We start from the raw sequence: 12,966 nt of genomic DNA on the forward strand, positions 1-12,966 counted from the left end.
AAACTAATAACAGCCTGGGAATACAAACAGTGCTGTTATTCTTAGAACACTCACTACTGGTCTGTTAGGAAACCAAGTCCAGGCTGAAGCTGTACACTTCAAGGAGGACGACAAACTGGACTACCTAGGAAAAAAGAACAAGAAAGTTAAAAGGTCTGGTTATTATTTTTCTTGGTTTTGCATGACAGAGAATAGAAAGCTGTTCCCCACTGCTACATAGAAATGAGATACTAGAATGAAGGGGAAAGATTCCACATGTTACTGAGAATGGAAAGCCCAAGTTTCAGTCCTCTCCTTCTAGTGGAGCTTTCCATGTCCTCTCTCTAACACTGTCTGACAGTGTCTGACACTGCTTCATGGCCTGGGAGTTGTCAGTTGTACTTTTGTTTCCAAACCCTAGATGTTCTGCTAATACCCTCTGGGAAGGAGGATTCTCTTAGCCCAGACCACATTAGTGACCCAGTGAGAACTACAAGATTCCTAACACCACACTGTTGTCACAGCAAAAAGCTACATGTGAAATGAGAATATTTCTGTTGATATATATGTTGATATAAATGTTGATAGATAGAAACTAAATCCATGTTTTCTGAATCCCCAACGGCATCTCATGTATTAAAACTTCTTCTCAGCTAGCAAAGTTCATCTTTATTTCCCTTTTCCATAGCTCACAGTAACACATGCTTGAACACTGCCTACTGAACTCATAAGCATACCATAAATTAACAGCCCAGATTTTCAGACAGGTCCACATGCTTATTTGTTCTTATTTGTTCTCCTGCATTTCCTATCAATGCCATTACAATAGCCCTTCTCTGCCTAAATTAGCCCAACTACAATGAAAAAAAAAAAAGAAAAATCAGGTATACAACTTGATGGAGTTCACCAGCTATTGGCATTATATCTTTTGAACTCCAGGGAAACAGCAACAGTTTGCATGCGCAGCTGGAAGCGGCCATTCCTTTCTACTGAATTCCTCTTCTCCCCTAGAACTAATGACCAGGCTTTTATCTTGCTGTAGTCTTTTTCATAAAGTCTATCTTCTGTAACACCCCAAATGAAACTAAATCCATTCACAATGGAGAGACTTTTTTTTTTTTTTTAAATAAATTCAAATGACAATGAAGCAGTGAAAGAACCCTGTAAAACTTAAGATTATTTTGTCACAGCTTTGCTCCTCGCAGTATTTTTTATTTCTTCAAGAGATTGAAATCAATAATAAACAAAATTAATACACCCAGAAAAGAGCAAAAGTCCTTTGCAAAACCTCATTGAAAATCTCTTTCAAAATTTCATTGATGAAGGAGGAGCAAGATGGGAGACCTCATAGCTTAGGAAATTGCAAATGGACTTTTGAGCACCCGGGTCATGGGCAAGTACTCTGCCCTGTTGGCAGTGACAGGATTGGTACCACACACACATGCCAGGGAAGCAATTAAGTTTCCCTTTTAGAAAACAGGCTTTCAAAGTATTAAGACCTTCAAAATACAGAAAATAAATCCCATTTTTGGAGGCTGTACTGGGAAACTAATTCCAAGTGTAACAATGCAATAATAGGTAGATATATGAGATAACTCAGTATTTTCTGTACTATACAAATATGCTCTACTGAGAAGCGAAACTCTCAAAAGAACCAACGCAAGATTACCTGAATCATTCTACTAAAACATGCCTGGCTTTAACAAAATGCAGCTATTCTATACATTAAGGGGAACTGCAAAGCATAAAGAATCCAATCCTACCCCTGTGGGAGCGGGTGTGCAGAAACATGAAATCCAACCCTTTCATTTGGGTCAGTAAAGTTTTGCACATGGCAAGAAGAGAACTAAGTTGCCTGCAGGCACCCTGCTAAGAGTATAGCCAAGCTTGTCTGTGTATGCATGCGCATATGGTAGAGGAGGAAACGCAGACATCGCGGCAGATGGCCAGATGGCCTCATTTTAACATGTGGTGGTAGTATGGGGATTTGTTCCCCCTTCCCTCTTGGCTAGATGAGCAATTTTTATATAGCAATTATCCATACACAAATTCTACAAAAGTATTTCCTAGTGACATTTCACTTGGAATGACGATCAAAAGCATATGTTTTTGGAAAACCCACTTGCCTGGAAAGTCAGAGAGAAAACCGGTTTGTTTGCAACTCCATACAGCCACTTTCTGCAAGAAAAGAAACAGGACTGCGGTCAAGCCTGAGATTTCACTTAATCAGAAGAAGCCACACATTCCCAGTGGTTAGCAGTGAGACAGATATTCATTTAAAAACCTATAGTGTAATGAAGACAATCTATAATAAGATGAGCCATTAAAAAAACATTAAGCCAAATTCACACTTGCAGCAAGTAAAGTCAGCAGAGACACCACTGAAGGCACCAGCCCAGCTGGTCTACAAGGAAAATTAAGGTCAAGGGAGGCCGATGCTGACACTAAGTTATAAAATCACACAGGTGAACTACATTGTAGCAGCCATATGAAGTGATGCCAAAATTCAGGTTCCGAAAGTCAAGATTAGCAAAACCATCTGGACAAAAAGTCGGGTTTGTTTTCCAGCTGCTGGACTCGACCTCCATTTCAAACCCTTTCCAGGAAACTTCTCAGCTACCATAGCAGAAGACCCAAGCCTGTTTCATCTGAGGCAACATACAACAAGAATAACAAAACACACAAAGAGAGGGTTATGTTACAGATGCTCCCACTTCACCCCACAGCGCAGTCACCATTAGGGCAGCCTTCACCCCCACGCCAGACCTTGACCACCGAGCCAAGCCTCCCCAAGCCGACAGCAGACACCTCCCTTCATGGCCCGCGGGCAGCCAAGAGAGCAGCCGGGACCACGGCACTGGAAAGAGGCAGGAGCAGGCCCGGAGCAGCCGGAGCGGGAAGCGAGAGGCCTCACCTCAGCGCGGCGAGGCCTCACCTCGCCTCGCCTGGGCAGCGCCACGCGGCCCCGCTCAGCGCCACCAGCCCGCGCACAGCGCCGGAGATCGCCCCGCCCACGCGGCAGCGCCGGCACCGCCCTCCCGCCTTTCGCTTTCAGTTCGGCGGGGCGCCCGCCCCCTGCCCTGACTGACACGGCGGGGCACCACTGACCGCCCGGCGCGGCCGGCGCAGCGACCAATGGCGGCCCGAGCGGCGCCGCGGCCCGCCGGGAGGCCCAGCCGGTGCGGCGGCGCCATGAAGGAGCCGGCGGCGGCCGAGGAGGAGGTGTTGCGGGACTATATGGCGTACTACGCGGCCCGAGGGGCGGAGGGGAAGCTGGCGGCCTGCGACGAGGCGGCCCTGAAGGCGAGGGCGCGGCGGCTGCTGGGCTCGCGGCGGCGCGGCGCCCTGGACGTGTGCGGCGTGGCGGAGCGGTGCCGGCGGGCCCGCGGCCGGCGGGGCGGCCCCGTCCTGCGCGACCTGCTGAAGGCGCTGGAGGTGCTGGAGCTGCTCTGCATCAACCTGCTGCTCAGCCCGTGGCGCAAGGAGATCCGGTCGCTGAAGGTGGGCGGCGCCGCGGGGCCTGGGCGGGGGGCGCCGCCGGGCCGGGGAGGCCTCGGCCGGCCTGTGGGGTGGTGGCCGCGGAGCTCCGAGGCCTCTTCCCCGGGCCTGCGGCGCAGGGGGCTCGGCAAGCCGGGGACAGCGTGAGGAGCCCCTTTCGAACGGCGTAGGGGTGCCCTGAGCGCTGCGGGGTGTTCGCTGGCCTTCGGCGGCCTTGGCCTCGCCGAGGCTGGGCCTGCAGGGGCCTTCCCAGGAGCGCTGAGCAGCTCAAGGGGCTGGAAACGGAGACAAGTTATCGTTAGCATTACAGACGTTATTATTATCAGTTGTTGTGAGTTAGTGGGGAAGTAAAAAGATACAGTGAAAGGCACAGATGGCCGTTACTCTGAGTTTTAACCTTTGCTTGCCCATAAGGAGGTGATGTTTTTTAGCCCTAGTTGTCCCTTTAGTTACAGTTTGATGCCAATGGCCGAGTGGGCCGGTATCTTGCTGGGCCGGTGATTTTGCCACCTGCCCAAGCTCTGGTGAGTGCAGCTGGTGCAGTGGGTAGGAAACCCCTCCCCTAAGAAGGAAATGCTGTTGCTGTTGCAAGGTGGAAGGTTACCCTGCTTCCCTAGAACATGTCTCATGGTCCGGAAGAGACAGCGGTCGTCAACGCATGCAAAACCTACTTGTATTTAAACAAAATACCTGAATACCCAAGATGCAAAGTTACTTCCCTTCCTACAGCAACGGGTGCTGGTGAGGAAAAGCCATTTCTTTCCTTCTTCCTGACCTTAGGTTCCATCTGTGGATTCTCAAACAGCTGTAGATTCTCCTCATTCATCTCCCTAAAACAGGGCAAAGCGTAAGATAACCAGGTCTACAGTTAATGGGCTTATCTTTTCATAACATGAGAATCCTATGCGTCGTTAAAATCAGCACCACTGTGGGTAATCCAAAGTGCAAGACAGCCTGCTGAAGGCCTGAAATAATTCGACTGCAAGGCACAAGTTGGACAGTCACCAGTATCTTGTGTATATACAGGTCTGATAAAAAGTTTCTTGCTGTATGTGGAATACTTGTTCACGTGTCCTGCCTCTCACCTGCTCTGATGTCACCCCCCTGCATGCCTGCACTTTACTTCCCCTCCAGAAGAAACAGAAGCTGAGAAGTAAGACACTGTTGACAAATTTATCTGAGAATGGGCTGAGCCTTGGTCCTGCACTGTATTATGGCCTTTTAGGTTAATGGCCTTTTTTGAAGTCAGCTTTGTCCTCCCCCAAGCATGTGCTTCTGAGACTAATGCTTAGGACTCAGCCTTAGGAAGCAGGTCAGTAAGTCTCACTCTGGGCAGCCTGAAAATAAGGTATCCTAATTCTGGAGGTCTTGACTTTGCATTCCTGCCTCCATTCTGTTCTGACTTGCCTGGAGTTGGTTATGCTTATGTCAACATAGTCTGTTCAATCACAGTGTTTCAGACAAAACCAAAAACTACTTCCAGTTTACAAACTAGGCCTCATGCCTGGGGTAGATGTTGAACGATTTTTTTAAGTTGTTACACAGCAACAGCATTTTATTCAAGCTGTATTTTGGCAGTGTTTCTGCTAGAATAGTCTCCCTTCAAAAAGATGCTTTCAAAGAAATGGCAGCTTAATTCAGGGGAAGTAGAGTTAAAGCAGGAGTCTGAAACATGCAAAATGTGACAGTCTTGTCACCAATTAAGAAATATGATTAGCACAGAGAGTGCATCATGTCTGTTTCTTTAGGAAAAGATTAGACCTCGGTGATTTATTCTACGAATCTTCTTTTGTTTAAAATTTTCCGTTCTTCAGTCGAGCACATAAGATTTATTTCGGAGGTTCTGTAGTTTGACTAAAATTATTTTTTACTCTGTTTTGAATACTGATGCTTTTAGCCAGTATCTCAGCAGGTTTAAACTGGCGTAACTTAACTGAAATTAATGTGCTATAGCAAAGCTATAATGCTTGGGAGGCTGACAAAATAATGCAGTTAGAAAGGCCTCACTTTGATTCAAAATTCAGGCTTTTAGGAACATAGTTTTTTTAAAAGATGTAAGTAATTTTTTAAATACTTTTGATTTTTAGGAAATCTTTCATGCTTCCCCTCACCCCCACCCCCATCCCCCAGTGTTCATCTGTTTTACAATGTTGCATTCTGTTTCAGACATTCACCGGTAATTTTGTCTACTGTATTCAGTCTGTGCTCCCAGATGACATTGTAAAAACAGTACTGGAGAAAATAGGTTACATTGCAACAACAGCAACAGAGTTTTCACTTGTCAAAAAAAGAAACAACGAGGAAACAAAGCAGACTGCATTTGAAATGTTCCTGGCAAGAATTGAGTGTGAAACCATCCTTGAAATGACAAATGAAGAAAAACATAGCAATTTGGAGAAGACCTTACAGAAGCAAACACAAATGCACGGGCATCATGGAGATAACGACAAAGAGAATCAACCCCTGAGAGAAGATGCTGAAAATCTAGAAAATAAAGAAAACAGTGAGACATCTTTGTGCCTTGCTACTCAACAGAAGTCTTCAACTAATAGTGATATGTACTTTGAAACTGCTGAGGATCTCAAGATCAAAGATGACATGCCTCAGTTAGCAGTTGCTCAATCCACTAACAGGCTTCAGGAACACCAAAGGCAAGTCATTAACACTGTACATTTTCCAGGCAAATGCTCAGACAGCGAGGACTTCTTGATCAAATATAGTGACATTGTTATAGGACAAACACCTATTTTCAGTGAGACTCTTCCTCCAAAAGCTTTTGAAAAAAAGCCAAGAGTCAGTCTAAGTGAAGAATGTGTTTTGGCAGTCACTGCAGAGTCAACTGCAAATGAGATCAGGCCTGTGCCACTCTCACCAGGAGCAAGCGGTCCGCCAGCCTTTGCAATATTTGCTGACAGCTCTTGTGACAGCAAAAACACTTCGGTGTACAAAGCTCAGGTCATCCCTGAAGAATCAATTGAAGCAGAAATTAATGATGCCATAAATTGCATAGACCCAGACCCTACAGATGAACCCAATGAGCTGAAGTCTCTGCCATACAAGGACGTTGCATCTGTCCAAAACTGCAGTGTCCCTAGGGAGGAGGAGGATTGTGAGCTGCCTTTAACCTTCACAAAACTACAGATCGAGGACTCTCAGGAAGACCTTAGGTATCCAGTAGAGGAAACTGGCCAACCTGAGTCAGTATCATATGCAAGTACAAGTGACAGGCATGTAAAAGACCTTAATCACTCCAAAATAAAACATACATATCTGACTAACGCTCAGATGCAGAACACAGCAGCTGTACATACTGAGCCATCTTCAGATCTATGCTGTACTACTGGGAACATGGAGGATTCCACAACTGGTTCTGATAGCAAGAGACTATTAATGGATACTTCTAATGCACATACAGCATCCGAGTGCTTCAGACACATTAGAGAGCCCCCATACCTCACCTACATTCCACCACAAAGTATTGATGTTCGGTCTTCATGCATAAGAAGGACCAACACACAGGGCAGAAGGAACCTCTTGCAGCCTGAATGTGACTCTTCTGAATGTGGTGAAGTAAAGCTGGAAAACTGTAATTCGAAAGTAAATGAAATCCAGGAGCCTTATGTCATTATTGACAAAACTGACCAAGGAATGTTATGCCATCACCCTTGATTCTACCAGTGCTTTATTTGTAATCTGCCTGAGTTTTTTCCTCTCACTTGTGGCCTTGATCATGTTTTCAAGGAGATAATTAGCTTTGTCAAAACTTTATAAAAACAAACAAAAAAAAATCCGCCACCCATTTTGGACAGTAAAAAAAGGGAAGTAGTTGAACAAATTCTTAATTGCCCACTCTCATCTGGAACCTTGGGCACTGCAACCTCAGTGGTCGCCTTTCTAAAGCATCAGCAACATCTGTAAATTGGAATCCATTTAATTCATTACCCAGATTCCTTCTGGCTGTACTTAATGCCAGACAGGTTTCTTCAGTTAAGCACACTTCTATACTGTTCTCCTTTTTTTGATTTGTTTTTGGGGGGTTTTGGTTGGGTTGTTTGGTTGGGTTTTTTCCTTTACAGACCTATTCCTGGAGTATTCTTTTGAGTATAACATGCTGTACAATGATAAAAACAGGTAAATGTTTCTAAGCTGGAAGACCCAACTTCATAGCTTACAAATGCTATACTAGCACTTACTTCTGTTAACTCATTACATTCCTGTGAAGCTGTGCTCTGAGCTAATCTTGCTCTTGTTTTCAATTAAAAGTTAAGTTTAGAAAGTTTGATAATATTCCTTTAGGTTTAAAGAAGGAAATAGCCCTGTGAACACTTTTGGTTTTATAGAGGCAATAACCCATAACTGCAGATTTTATACCTGTCTTCACTTGTTACCAACATTTTTTGTGGCTACCACCACAAATTTCAAGAGAAGCACTGAGCATCATAATCATTCACTGCTACCAGATGAGCGACATCCAGCCACTGCTGCCATTTCTGTTACCCCTGTTCCTGCCACTTAAGTTTGCTCCGGCTTTGGAGTTCACTGGACTTTTCTGTAAGCCAGTTGAACTCGCTTCATGGTGGGGAAGAAACTGCCATTCTCTGCCATTTTAGAAGCAGGAAAAAAGTCAGATCAGAGAAGGGTCCTGGTGAGCACTGCAGAAGCCAGGGTAAGGAATACCCTGTAGGTGGGAGTGCTGTGTGAGCACTGTGCTGTGAAGGAAAGGGAGCAGGACTGATAGGTCGGATCAGCTGTAAGCTGGAGTCCCAGCACTGACAACCTCTGTCATACAGAGCATTTAATTAAATTTAGAAAAGCACACAGTCGCTGGTACTGTATTTCAGCACAGTCTTCATTGCTTCTTTATGCATTTGTTACCTAGAAAGACAGCTGAATACTGCTTCAACTAACTTTTCCAGTAGCACATCAATGCTAAGAATGTGTTGTCTTATGTATAGTTAAAATATTCGCTGAAATTAATTTGGTATATATTTTTTATAATTGTTTATAATAAACTTCCCCCCAAAATTCGAAGAGGAGCACATGGATTACACTAGAAAAACCTCAGGAGCTAAAATGTAAAGATCAGCTTTTTGTCATCACCTGATCTCAGCACTGTAGGGGGAGTAAAACTTTGACCAAGCTAACATGAAGTGACAGGACTGCCTTCAGCTGTACAAGAGGTTGGGAGAAACAGATGTTATGAACATTATACTTCTGTACTGGTTCTGGCTAGGATTGAGATAAGTTTCTTAACAGCAACCTTCGCAGTGATGTGTTTGCGATTTGTAGCTAAAATTTTGAAAATAGGAGAGTGTTTTGGTTATTACTGAGCAGTGCTTGCACAGTGTCACAGATTTCTTTTTCTAAAAAAATTAGAAACCCCGGTTAGGAACTGGGAGAGGGCAGAGCTGGGACAGCTGACCTGAACTGGCTAAAGGGATATGCCATACATGCTCGGCAGTAAAACTGGGATGGCAGAAGGTTGGGGGTTTTGTCTGCCAAGGTAGCCACTGCTCAGAGATGGGCTGGGCACGGGTCTGCTTGTGGGAGGTGGTGAGTTACTGCCATTGCATCACTTGTTTGCCCCCACCCTCTTTCCTTCACTTACTAAACCTCTATCTCAACCCAAAAGTTAACTTGATTTTGCTCTTCTCCCCTGTCCTGCTGGGGAAGTGGGGGAGCAAGCAGCTGTGCAGGAGCTTAGCTGCTGGCTTGGTCAACCCACACTATCTCCTTACTCTTCTTTCAAGTACCCATCTGTTCTTCCTAACCATCTTGGTTTTATAAGCTATATTTTCCCCCTGTGGGGGTTATTAAAATTATGTGTTTTAAATCTTGTATTGTGTCAATTATTCAGGAACTCTGATTTAAAACTGCAAAAACCCTTTCCCGTCACAAATGAAGGTATCTCCTAAGCATTAAAGATGACCATGGGTACTACAGGATCCACATACCTAACATCCCACCTTCATCTTTACTGTAGCTGTACAAGGAAAAGTATTTAACAGCAATTTACATGTGAAAAACCACTACAAAAGGGAACTACAGACCAGCACCTGAAAAGACACTACCTTGGGCATCAATGCCATGCTGCTGGCCTTCATTAAACTTGTTAACACCTAGGATGAGGAAACAGTTACTTAAGTCTTTACTAAACTTCCCCTCATGGGCCTATGCACTGTTTTTTCCATCTTCATGCTACTTGGTGTACAGGAGACTTAAGTTCTTCACTTGGCCCATCTGAGCAGAGTTTTGGACCAGCATCTTCCATACCCAAGAGCTTATGCACAACCTCACATGAGGAAAAGAAAATTATTTAGAGGGTCTTCCAGAAGAGAGAAAGCATAGCTCTAACTTACTAATAGTACACCACTGCTCCACAACGTCACGGGAACACTGGTGGAGAGAGTAGTGATGAACAGTGCCCACCAAACAGTTGAACTGCACAACATTTATTAAATACAAAATGGCCATGTTCTGAGGATCTACCTCCTGTTACCCTTTGAGTACCTGGATTGAGGAAGACTCTCCTCTTTATGGCAGATTGGCCAGGACTGGTAGTAAGTGTCCTATCTGCCTTTGTAGGGAGAGCTGCTATGCACTTAAGTCTTCTGGATGTTTTCACCTGAGTTTGCCATTGCTGCAAGAACACTTTTAACTTCTATTCCTGTACAAATGGTAAGGGTTTGAGGTCTTGTACTAGAAACTACTTTTGTATTTGCAGATTTATGGGGTCTCAAGAAACAACTGCTTTACAATTGAAGATGCCTGTGAAGAGACAGGATTTGAAAACCAGCTGAACTAAAAGTCATATTTAATGGGTCTTAGGCAGCAGTCCTTTGTGCAACTGCTTCCACATCAGTAGGGTAGAACCAGGTTTAAAATCCTAGTTTTAAATACAGTCAGACCTGAGAAGAGGGACAGACAAAAGGGGATATAAGATTTCTGACCCCATCTGCCAGTGCCCTCCTGTCCCTGTTGGCAATAATCACTGCACCTCTCCTTGGCTAATTAAAATAAGAGCAACCACTCAAGCAGCGCTGCTAGCCAGCGAGAAGGCTGCCTGGGCCCCTTTCTAAGGGGAGGTGGTTTGTGTTTGTAAAATGCGTGCCTATCCTCTGGTGAGCTGTCAACTTTAACCGTGCTACAGCTGGTCCTGATTGTCTATGAATTGAATGGGGATTTACTGACTGATGGGATGTCTTTCCATCGTAGAGGCACAAGGCCAATTCTGTTCACAAATTTATATGCTACACACAACCACTTTGAATGGCTCTGCTCTCCCAAGCCTTGGATTAGCGGAATTCTCTTTTGATCAGTGTAGGCACAGAGCTCAGGCAGGAGACCTGGTAGCTGGGTGATACACCACTCTCCCTGCAGGGTCTCTTACAATAGTCATTTTCCCCCCCTTAACATTCATATCACACATCCACCCTCGCAGTGATGTAAGGTGCTCATGAAGCATAGTTTGGTTTTAGAACAAACTCTTTTGTTTTTAAAGCCAAGAATGAAAAAAATAATTTCAGTATTAAGACAAGGGGGAAAACCCCACACACACAAAACCCCACACAAACACTAAATAAATTAAAATGTACAGTTTGCTTCAGAGTTATAAACAACAGTCTTAAAAACAGTTCGCCGAGACACAAACAAAGCGTACCTGAGAAGGACTGGCAAGGGACAAAGCGCTGATGAGGGTTATCATCATTCAGAGCTGTCTCAACGCACAAAGACAATTTGTGAAACACTGCTTCATTGTATTTTACCTGACTTGTACCTAAACACTGGGAGAATAACCACCAGTAACTCACCACCACAGTTAAAGGCCCCACCCACTGGTAATTAACTAGTACAGCTCTAAGTGAGATAGCCAATTAAATCCTACAAGGCTCCTTTTCACAGCATTAAATGGTAAAAAAAATGAAATTAGGATTGGGAATGAATATAGGAACATCTGCGGAGCAGCATACTCACAGTAGAAGTCCTAACACCTCAATTCCACTTGTAGTACATGCGAGGAAGGAATGTATTACTTACTAAACAGAGGGCTCGAGGACGGATCAGAGTATTCAACTCTAAGCCTTCCAGCATAAAAATAAATAAAAGTCAAGTAGTATGTATGCCATAGGTAACAAACAGAGCTCCTCTATTCCATCACTCTCTTTCTTGAACCTCTGTATGTGTTCAGACAGAGATCACTCTTGTAGGTGTACACAGAATGCTTAGCAAAATGGTGCCCTGGTCCTGATACAGCACAAATATCACATGCCAGCCTCTTAAAAAAAAATAATACATGATCAATGAAAAAACTGATCTGGAGTAGACAGAAGACTACATTTCACTTACATAAGAATCTACCAACTGCTAGGTTTTGTCCTGAAACTACACTTTTCAAAAAAAGCTCACAACTTTCTGTCAGCCCTTTCAAATGCTGGAGGGGATAAAAACCACCACCGTAATTCTCACTTTATCCTGCTTTAGAAATGCACAATGTTTACTTAAACCTCCATACACTACAGGAAGGACTGGACTCTCCAAGTCAGGAAACAGGACAGTAACTTACCAGGAAAGCCATTACGCAGGAGAGGGACAAGAGACCTTTAAGTCTGAATCTGAATGGCAGAATAGCCAGCACTTCCTACAGTCTCTGCAGGAAGAAGTGCACTGAAGGGAGATGCTGGCCTATTTCCTGGTGTTGGCAGTATTGTGCGCTAATTACACTGGTGAAAACAATTTTCAAGGTTTTCTAAGACCTACAGTTTTGGGCAGTCACTTGTAAAGTGTTTAATCAAACATGAAAGATCCCTTAAACATGCTTCCCCTTGCTAGAAGAAAGTACACAAAAGGCCAGGCTAACAGAACGCAAGTATTAAATGTTCTAGTTTTTGCCAGTGTCTCTGTCTTACTTCAAGTCATTTTATATGCTGCTCCCAGATGTTACAGATTTGCTAAGACACCTTGACTAGGACAAAGTAAATGCCAAAGTCGGGAGAAGACATCATCTATTCAGACTAACTATGTAATAAAGGCAATACAGAAGGATATAATCACTTTTCACACATACTGCAATTTAGATGTGGAACTCATTGTGATGAAAGTAATTAAACCCCACAACTTTTACTCATCTCATGTATTCCTACAATATACTCCAGAACAGCCAAAATGCATGCAATTACCTATGGTTTAGTCTACAAGTGTAGGCTACATCCCACTTATCAACCAAACCTTAAAAGCCAAGAGAAGTGGCAGCCTGTTTGTATTACCCGTTCCACTGGTACTGAAGTTCACTCTGCCTACAGAAATGAGTCATTTCTATGGTACTTTGCAACTTGCTACCCAATCACTGCTTCTCAGACAGTCGTAAAAGAAACAAAATATGTAAGACTAATGCTGATTGCCCTTTTTTCCCCCCCTCCCTTCATCAACAGATTTCAAGAAACAAAACCAAATAAATTCCAGAGGTAAAAACAGCTATTTATGGTTACTGCA

At 44.0% G+C, this 12,966-nt stretch overlaps 1 protein-coding gene and 1 long non-coding RNA gene across 3 annotated transcripts in view; one reads left to right on the top strand and one right to left on the bottom strand.

Moving 5' to 3' along the window:
- LOC130159201 (uncharacterized) overlaps nt 1–3,080 on the bottom strand; it is a 182,815-nt gene extending 179,735 nt beyond the window's left edge. For both annotated transcript variants that reach the window (XR_008825658.1, XR_008825657.1), the window contains exons 1-3: nt 2,746–3,080; nt 2,102–2,157; nt 55–120 (exon numbers count right to left, since the gene is read on the bottom strand). This is a non-coding gene — a long non-coding RNA (uncharacterized LOC130159201). The remainder of the gene's footprint in view (nt 1–54; nt 121–2,101; nt 2,158–2,745) is intronic.
- Nucleotides 3,081–3,082: 2 nt separating this feature from the next.
- On the top strand, nt 3,083–9,310 carry LOC130159193 (uncharacterized). Its single transcript, XM_056360546.1, has 2 exons — nt 3,083–3,480; nt 5,644–9,310. Exons 1-2 carry the CDS (start codon nt 3,115–3,117, stop codon nt 7,144–7,146), a joined length of 1,869 nt encoding a protein of 622 aa, XP_056216521.1. The 5' UTR covers nt 3,083–3,114; the 3' UTR covers nt 7,147–9,310.
- Nucleotides 9,311–12,966: the final 3,656 nt, after the last annotated feature.

The sequence above is a fragment of the Falco biarmicus genome, chromosome 15 (genome assembly GCF_023638135.1).
Source record: "Falco biarmicus isolate bFalBia1 chromosome 15, bFalBia1.pri, whole genome shotgun sequence".
In the NCBI taxonomy this organism is placed as follows: Eukaryota; Metazoa; Chordata; class Aves; order Falconiformes; family Falconidae; genus Falco; species Falco biarmicus.

What these genes read in the sequence shown, in the direction of transcription:
- LOC130159193 (XM_056360546.1), top strand. Translation starts at nt 3,115, where the DNA reads ATGGCGGCCCGAGCGGCGCCGCGGCCCGCCGGGAGGCCCAGCCGGTGC. An exon ending in AGGAGATCCGGTCGCTGAAG is followed by an intron (nt 3,481 to 5,643) that starts GTGGGCGGCGCC and finishes ATTCTGTTTCAG; the next exon opens with ACATTCACCGGTAATTTTGT.